The sequence below is a fragment of the Panthera onca genome, chromosome B1, assembly GCF_046562875.1.
Source record: "Panthera onca isolate mPanOnc1 chromosome B1, mPanOnc1 haplotype 2, whole genome shotgun sequence".
Lineage (NCBI taxonomy): Eukaryota > Metazoa > Chordata > Mammalia > Carnivora > Felidae > Panthera > Panthera onca.
The window spans coordinates 86,560,211-86,569,986 of NC_138342.1; the positions used below are offsets into that span (position 1 = coordinate 86,560,211).

At 38.5% G+C, this 9,776-nt stretch overlaps 1 protein-coding gene across 1 annotated transcript in view; it reads right to left on the bottom strand.

The window, feature by feature from the left end:
• Window positions 1-8,514, bottom strand: part of TACR3 (tachykinin receptor 3) — an 89,728-nt gene extending 81,214 nt beyond the window's left edge. Inside the window, exon 1 of the mRNA XM_060654515.3 lies at window positions 6,616-8,514. Coding sequence (XP_060510498.1) covers window positions 6,616-7,163 — 548 coding nt within the window. The 5' untranslated portion in view covers window positions 7,164-8,514. The remainder of the gene's footprint in view (window positions 1-6,615) is intronic.
• Window positions 8,515-9,776: the final 1,262 nt, after the last annotated feature.

Genomic DNA, 9,776 nt, shown 5'->3' on the forward strand with positions numbered 1-9,776 from the left:
AAAGAGGATAGAAGTGGCTGGAACAGAGCTTAGGCAGCTGAGTTATCGTATGAGATTAAATTGGACAGGTCAAGAAATCAGTCATTATTGTCTGGCTTAAGAATATTCTTTTTCTCCCATAAGCAGTGGGAAAACATGGTAGGAGTTTTAAGCAGGGGTGAAGAATCATGTTCTTAGATATGTTTTAAAAGCATCATTCTTTTTTTACAATAGGACCATGATGGTAGCTTGGACTTGGGAAGTGGAGACAGAGACAGAGAAAAGGTAATAGACTTGGGAGCTATTTGAACAACTGAATGGATCCTTATGCTGTGTCTTGAAATGGGGAACAGTGGAAGAGGAAAATGTTTAGAGGTAAGATAACATGTTTGGTGGAGTTTAAGGAGCTTTTCAGACATCCAGGTGGAAATCTCAAGTAGATAATTGAATATACATGACCAGAGCTTGAAGAAGGTTTAGATACAGGACTTTCAATTGTGAGCCAGTTACTTTTTGAGTTTTAAACCAAATATACATATTATCTATTAAAAATTAAAGAACATTATAGAGTAAGATACATTTCTAATTCTCATATCAAATAATGTCTAAGATTTATAATTTGTTCAATAAATGTTTAGTAGTTTGTTAAATTAAAAATGACATAATAATTTTGGGCACCTGGGTGGTTCAGCCATTTAAGTGTCTGACTTTTGTTCAGGTCATGATCTCATGGCTTGTGGGTTCTAGCCCCACATCAGGCTCTGTGCTGACAGCTGGGAGCCTGGAGCCTGTTTCAGATTCTGTCTCCCTCTCTCTCTGACCCTCCCCCACTTGTGCTCTGTCTCTCTCTCAAAAATAAATAAACATTAAAAATTTTTTTAAGTGACATAATAATGTGACATTATTTTAGTAATTTAAGGAAAGAAATCTATATTTATGCATGTGTATAATTTACTGTGCACCAGAGTGTGTGTATGTATATCATACATATATGTGAGATATATATAAATATATCACGAAAATGAGAGTTGGATATTTGGAATTTTTGCACTGTGCATATATGCCCCTTAAAATGAATGAGTGACAAAATACATTGCAATAAAAGACTGGTATAGAGGATATATAAGGATCAGAGATTAGGGGCTGGAATAAAGATGATTTGGAGAGTTTTAGCTGTGTATTACAACTTTGAGTTACCTGCTTCCCAAGGTATATCCAAAGTTCAGGTGAGGAAAATACTTCTAGCAGAAATGTACTTTATCCTTTCTTATAATTTCTTCAGTGCATCAAATCTGGCCACCTGGAAACTGTCCAAATAGAGATTTGGTTCCCTGGAGACTTCATTCACTGAATTCTGCTTTGGCACATGCCTCTAGCTCACCCAGAGGAACACTTAACAAACATCTGTAGGAAACCTGCTTTTGCATTGTGACAGTGTGGTTGAGGACAGTGTCCTCTTTATTACCCATACAAAGAATTTCTTGAAACTCAATACTAGAAATCCCTTAGCCCTTAAGGAATGTGTATGTATTGTTTTTATAGATAGTGTAAACTATATTACTAATTGTATTCTTTTGCATGTATATTAAGAGTCTCAGACATATTTCAAGTTCACCTTTCATAAACAATTAGGACTCTTTCTTTCATAAATGATAGGACTCTATCCATGTTACAACTTCACCCTGATTTTGTTTGTATTTTCTCTCTTTATTTTCTCCAGTCTTAATTTTTAATTCATTTATATTTATCTACTGTATAGATTGTTATGCATTTTTATAATCCAAAAGAAAACCAATTTGATAATAGAAAAAAAATGGTAACTCTTTATTCAAAAGTGAAAAATAAAGCCATGGGTTTAGATGAGTTTACTTGGGGAGAGAGAATAAAGTTAGGACAAAATCAGGCCCAGGATTTAGCATTGAGGAACCTATTTCTTTAATCACTACATAGAGGCAGAGAATCAGAAATACAAGCATGGAAGACAGGCCAAAGAAGAAGGAGGGGACCAGGGAAATTGGAAGCCGAGAAACAGTAGCCACATGATAGGTGGTAGGCACTACTGAAAAATCAAGGAAGTTGAGGACTGAAATGCCCCCTGGATTTCACAACAAGCCTCTCTAGATAGAGTGTTGGGAGATGAAATCAGATTTAAGTAGCTTGAGGAGAAAATAGGAGGTGAAGAAAGGGAGATACAGAATGTAGGCAACCCATAAATTTATGTTTGTTAGACATTTTAATTTTTCTTCTATCAACTCTTTATGACTTTGGTTCTTTTCATACAGTACTATATGTTCTTATTAGTGTGTAAGAATGTGTTATATATTTTAAAGGTTTTGTTTTTACACTAGGTCTGTTAAATATGCTGCAAACTCTTTTTCAATATATTCTTTCCCATTATGGTGAATATAACCTTAATATCAACTGGAGTTCTGCTAGTTATATAAGAGCGCTTGTGATGACATATGCTGTGATGATCTGATGTTTTACCCATTCGATTAATGTATATTTATTGCTTTCACCATGTGCTCATGACTAATTTTGTAAGAATTTGCAGTATAGGAGTGCCTGGGTGGATCAGTAGGTTAAGTTTCTGACTTTGCCTAAGGTCATGATCTCACTGTTGGTCAGTTTGATCCCTGCGTAGGGCTCTGTGCTAACAGTTTGGAGCCTGGAGCCTGCTTCAGATTCTGTCTATCTCTCTCTCTCTCTCTCTCTCTCTCTCTCTCTGCCCCTCCCACACTCCACACTCACGCTGTGTCACTGTCTCTGTCTCTCTCTCAAAAATAAATAAACATTAAAAAACTTCAAAAAAATAATAATTATCCATACTTGGTGTGTCCCTGGATTTCAAGAATATAAGGTATTTTTTGTTATTTTGTTAATGTTTTTGGACAATTAAATAAAACATACTGAATTAGTTCCTTAAGGTTTCCAGGTAAGAAACAGTGAATGTCATTTTAAAAATTCTTTAATTAAATATTCCAATTAATACTGGCCTATGAGCTTGGAAATTGTCCTTTACTATATATTAATAAACCTTCCTAGAGCTTCTAACTTGATCTCAAAAATGCACTTAGAAAATGGAAGAAAATATTTACTGTTTTTTAATATTCCCATATATCAAGTAGATATGCCATAAATGAATCAAATGACAATATTTTTATATATTTCCAATATCTACATTCTTAATTAAAACAAAGGTTATATATATATATATATATATATATATATATATATATGATGTGTTTATTACACATGTAAGAGATATAATATATATATAGTTATATAGTTTATGTACTATAAATAAGCACTGAATTCTAATTTAAATGAAAGTAATAATTTTTGTCTAATTAAAGTCTTCAATCATCAGAATTCCTTAGGAGCCGTAATAGCGTAGAGGCTGAGAATAGCACAGGCCCTTGAGTGGATTACAGTGGTTTGAATCTCAGCTTTATTGTATGATCTTGGGAAAGCTTAGCATCTTTTAGATAAATGTTATATTTAAATGTTAAAATTCAAAATGGCAAATTTGGGAAGGATGGTGAAGAGAAACGGTGACCTTGTTGGCAAAGAATTCCAGTATGTGTGTGTGTGTGCATGTGTGTGTGTATTATGGGTGTGTAGGGATGCTGAAGTAGCCTTCCAGGCAAAAGGAAACTTTGTAGAACTGAAAGATGGTTTCTAAGCCAATAAAAACTGTTTTGCAGATTTCGAATAAAGCAGAAGGTAATGTGTCTCAGGATGAGACCAGAACCTGTGATCTCACATTCAGATCATTAGTACAGATACTAATATTATACAAAAAAAAAAAAAAAAAAAGTCGAAGTAGAAAGCAAGCAATTCTCTCAGTGCAGAATGAGTACCAAACACTTAAAGAAATACGCAGTGCCTTTTATTCAACAAAATGTGTGACCGTTACCGTAAGGTTCGGTCACTTTTATGAAATACAGGTGTTCATTAAGGGATTATCTACAATCAGGTCTAAAATTTCCAAGTTCATAGGAGATTGCAAGCATTTTGCTGCAGCTGAAGAAAATCCATTTGTGCCTGTGTCAAAGCTGAAATAGTTTTTAAGCTCAGAAGATCTTTTGATTTTATGCAGAGGGACAGAGTGAGTTAAATATGTTTTCTATTGAGGCTGGGAGGATACAATTCAGTTTATATTAAATGAGGGTAGAAAATACAATTCAATAAGACAAGTGTTCACACTGCAGTTTAAATGATGTATTCCTTTCTCAATAAGAACTAATTAGGGAACTAATAACCTTTGTGATTATTTCAAGAAAGCTTTAATTATACAGGAAAATATGATTTCTGTGAGTACATACTGTTACCTATGTTCTATATGAAGTGGAGAGTCTATGCAGCCATAACCAAAGGCGCCACCACTCACCTGAAATATCTCAGAGGAGGTCAAGCATGTAAACTTGAATCTATAAAGTAATTGTAAATATCACAGGACTACTTTTCCAGTTCATGTTTGATAAGACACTAGTGCAGAAAGATTCTGTGGAATGGTAAACTTTGGAAAATCTAATAACTTATATGTCCTATTTTATTCTAAAAATTTTCTTAATGAGGTTTTTCTGTATCTCTGTATTTGTTTTCATCAGTGGTCTACCCAAAGTCTTACTATAAATTACAGTTTTTAAAAGATTTTCAGAATCTGAGCTGAGCATGCTTCAAATTTTGCTGCAAATTTCATGCTCCATAAATTTTGTATTGTTTTGGTGATTAAATAATGTTTCTACTAAAGAAATAGTAATGAATAGTAAAATATTCATTCATTTCAAGCCAGTGACTGAAATAACATTACATTATCAATCAAAGTAATTCCAAGACCACTTCAGATTTTGTATAAATGGAAAAATACCCCTTTTGATCCCTTAGGCTTGAAACATCAATTTCACACACACTAAATTTTCATCAAATTTCATAATGAATTATTAATATCTCAAGAAGAATATTCAAGAGAATTTTATAACATGATATGCTAATGTCCCTCCTGATCACATTAAAAGTCACATGCTTACAAGTAATGGATTAGAAAGGAACCCAAAACAAAACAAAAAGGCAGATGCTCAAACCAAAGGAACATTCATTTATATCTTGGTAGAGTAAGGTCAGAGGCAATTTCTCCTGTTCCTCAACTTGGAGCTGATTTTTTCAGTTCCTTCTTTATACTCACTTCTGACCCCACAAAAGTGAACGGGTGAGATACATGTAGACGACCAGGGATAAAGGGAAGATTAGCAGTTTCAGAGGCTTTTGAAAAATGTGATTTTGTGCTTATTTATCCTCATTAGTGGCAACTAACCATTGCTCTTTCAGTTTAATCCTCTAAGCCTAGCATGTGAAAGTAGTTTGTGCTCACTGTTTCAAAATGGTAAATGCAGAGGATGGATTTACGGAAAGAATTAGTTTTGTCTTATTTTTTCTCATAGTAGTGGCTTCATGTAGTGAGAATATTGTCTCATTTTCTTTTGAAACAGTTTTGTTGCTATAGAAAGAAGCTCACTTTTCTTTTCAAAGTTGAGGACATTGAGTCTTGAAGTTAAAGTCACTTCACCCCCACACATCCCCCGTGAAGCTGCCAATCACAAAACAGGGACGGGATCAACTGTTATTGATTTTTTAGAATAATATTGAATTAGAGTATAAACAGCTTTCAATAATAGGTAGGGGTTTACCATTGTCTTGACACAAGTATGCATAGTTCATAATGTTCAATAGGAGAGAGCAAATACAAATACTAAAAATTTAGATACCAGAAAAGTATTGGAGCTTCTTTTAATTGCTTAAGAATCTCAGAATCCTCACTGTATATGGGGGAACATTCTAAAAAATTACCTTAAGTAGCTATGTATAAAGTGGTGTGTATTGTTTTGTAACCATTTATTATTTGGGATTTTGTTGTTGTTGTTGCCCGTTATCTGAAACATTAGATTGTATGTAATCTTGCAGGCACAGGATGTATCCAGTTTATAGCCTCCCCAGATTATTAAAAGTGAAATCTAACCCAAGACCCTGTAGAAACTTATAGCATACAGCAATCTTTTGGAGAGGTATTATTACCTCTGATGGATGTTCCATGACTGGGAGGCCAAACCACTATTGGCTTTGGAGCAAGGATAGAGAATAGGATGGGTGGGGATGAGGACCAGCAGACCAGAGAGAGGAAGGAAGGATGGAGGGTGACTCATTGTCCATTTCTCTGACAGAATAGTGACTAACGAGAGAAGGAAGACCAAAAAATACATTTTACAGAGAACGTAAGTTTTGCAGCAATTGTTTGCATCCATTTGGGAAAGCTCGTATTAAGTGTTTCTAGCTGAGTTTGTCCTACTTGGAATGACAGACTTTCCCTATCTCTCTCATTGGTCTTCTCAGTCCCTCCAGATGCCATTAATAGAGATCAGGGGGCGTTGAGGGAGAATGGGGGAAGCCATGGAAGCAGAAACTGGTTCAGCCAGTTGGGGCATTATCAATGTGTTCGTGACTTCTTTTTCCAAGAATTCTTTCCTAGTCCCTTTCCTTTTATCAAATCCATCTTGTCACCCTGTCATTGGTAACATTGTCCCACTGCCCAGCTTTTCTCTCTCCCTTCTCCCTCCTTCCTCCCTATTCTCTCCTCACCTGTCCACGGCAATGGCCGTCATAGAGTAGATGCTGGCGAACACCGCTGTGATGGGAAAGAAGTTCTGGAAGCGACAATAGTTGGCGCCGAAGTACCACTCGCTGTGAAGCGCATAGATGAAGTTGACCAAGGTGTTGAAGGCAGCCATAGAGGCGTCGGAGAAAGCCAGGTTCACGAGGAAGTAGTTGGTAACGGTCCTCATGCGCTTGTGGGCCAGGATGATCCAGATGACGATGAGGTTCCCGAACACCGCCACCGCCACAACCACGCCGTATGCCAGGGACCAGAGCGCGATGCGCCAGGACGGCTGCACGAACTGGTTGGTGAGGTTGGCCCGGGGTTGCGAAGGCGCCGGGGAGGCCGCGGGCAGTCCTAGGGCAGAGGACGAGGCCGAGAGGTTGCCAGCTTGGACTAGCAGGTGCAACCACTCAGCCTCAGCCGCCCCCGGAGCGGCCCCTGCCGCGAGCGCAGCGCTCAGGTTCCCGGGATCCGCGCCCGCCGTGCTCGCGCGGTCGGTCCAGTTCGCGGCTGCGGGGAGAGAACCCATCGAAGCTAGTCTGCAGCCCCGATCTCCCCACTCACGGACGCCAGCCGAAGGTCTTCTCTGCTTCCTGGTCCCTTTGCTGGTGGGCAGACCTCAGCTCCTCCTGGAAGCAAGGTAGAGAGGCTACCGCAGCCCTTGATGGTTAAGAAATGCTTTGAGCCAGCAGGTGATGGGTAATGGGGGAAGCACTTTTTCCGAGGAGTTTGCGTCTCTAGCCGGCAGGAAGGATGAGACAGTCGAGAAGCGAGTTGTTAGGAGCTGTCACCTGCGGGGAACTCCGGGATCGCCCCTGCGCGAGTTCCCGGGCACTGGCTGGATCACTGAGGTTCAGGCGCTGCAGCGGGCTTTATAGTCTCTTACAGTCCCGGCTTTGGTGACGTTGTGGGGGCCGCGGAGCTGACGAACCCCTTCGAGGGCTACGATTGCACTCCTTTCCTCTGTCTCCCCTTTTGCATTTCATTCATTCGCTACTGGTAGCCGCGCAGCAGGCGCTCGGCGCGGTGAGACGCTCTGGAAAGACTGCACTTTCTCAGCTGTAATTAAAATCTGTACGAGATTGTTTTTCCTCTTTTAACTTCAAGATATGTTTACTTAGGTCTGTGTTCTCAGACATCTATTATGAGCTGCTCGTTTCTAAACCAATTAAACTATTCACCTCTAGGGCGAAGGCACGATGCGGAGAGATTGTCAGAAAGAGCTTGTGTGGCTATTACCTGCCGCAAGCTGGGGGCACAGCTAGACGCGCATTTTGTTAGGTGTCACTGGCTCTTGGAATTTCTCCCCACTTGCTGCTTGTTTATGTTCTCACGTACCAGATCCCTTTTCCTCTCGCTCCCATTTGCAAAGTCTACCCGTTTCTCCTCTTCTAATCTCCGTCACCAGAAACCAGTCTCCTCCGCCTTCCTCCCTGGCAGAGACTATGGATTCTCCTGGAGGATTCTGCTCCCGTTGGAATGCAGTTACCCACCGAGGATAGATCATCGATTTTCTTGAAATACGATGAGGAGACTTGCATCTTTTCATTTCCCTGGCGTGAACATATCTTGTAAGCAACTTAAACACGTTCATTTGGTTATACGGCTTTGGACATTTGGCGCCTTGGTTTTCGGGCCTGTCGTGAGGACACATTGATAAGGATGCATGACTGTAACCTTACTGTCCTGTGCAGACCAGAGGGCCTGACTTCTGAGCTTTGGCTGGCAACATGTGAGCAGCAGGGCTCTGTAGGGTACAAGCAAGAGGAAGTAGTCTGTGCTTAGATGGATGTTACAGGCAATTTATTAGTATGTTCCAGAGCAGAAACTCTTCTTTATTATTTTCTTGGGGTCAGGAATAAAGGGATTTAGGGCTAAACATATTAGCAACTCCCCCAAAACATTGAACTCTTTGAAACTCAGTTTTCTCATTTGAAAATGAATATTAAAAAAAAAAATCAAATTTACATAGTTATAATTATATGGAGCAAGTAGTCTCAACAACAGGAGGCAAGAGGGAGACCTTAATAAATGTTAGCACCCTTTGCTGTTGTTATCATTGCTCATTTTATCTAAACGTTTTCAAGTAAGATAGACTAGCATAGCAAGTTTTACTTGCTTCAAGAAAATGTAGTGTGTGATTTGTGAACATTCTGTATTCTTTAGTTTCCCGGTGTTAGAACATATTTCTCAAAAACTGCAGTGATTATTGTTCTCTTTTTATTTTTTTGATGCTTATTTTTTAAGAGAGAGACAGAGTGTGAGTGGGGGAGGGGCAGAGAGAGAGGGAGACACAGAATCTGAAGCAGGCTCCAAGTTGTCAGCACAGAGCCAGATGCAGGGCTCGAACCCATGAACTGAGAGATCGTGACAGGAGCCGAAGTTGGAAACCTAACAGACTGAGCCACCCAGGCACCCCACTGCAGTGACTATTGTACAAATAGACTTAGGATGATTGGTAATGATACTGTTTTCCTTATTGTAATTTTTATGATAAACAAGGTACTATATAGAAATAAGTTTGAAGCAACCTGATAATAAATATATTATACAACTCTGCTTCAAAATAAATGCATGCTGAAAATGATAATTATCAAGTTATTATTTACTATTTCTTCTCAGTGAAGCCTATGAAAATATGTGATAAATCATAAGTGAATTTTATAGAGATTCCACATGTCTTGCTTACTAATTCTAAACTAAACCATTTTCTTTTGAAAGGCAGATTATTTCTTTCTGCCAATTCACCATTTAGAAATTACTTGAGTTACAACTGAAAACTTCTTTCTTCTCTAATGAAATCAAGGAAGAATTAAAAGAAAATTTTTTTTGTATGACATGCACCATTCATCAAATGAGTCATGTGGTGACTTGGTAATAATTATGCATATTTTGATCAAATATTTAAAGTTGTAAAATTGCCTACTTGTGTAGAAATCCATTCAGTTTACTCTGTTGCTTTACTTATCATGTCTGTGATTTTGCCTTTATTGGACTTTGCCATGAGTGGAAATGATATGAAAAAAAAGTGATAATGATGGAATTAGAAGTACTTAACAATAAAAGGGGTTTAATGAGTTCTTTCAGAGGAAGAGAGGAATCCAGGACATGGCTTTCCTTTTAGAGCTACCTTCTATAGAAT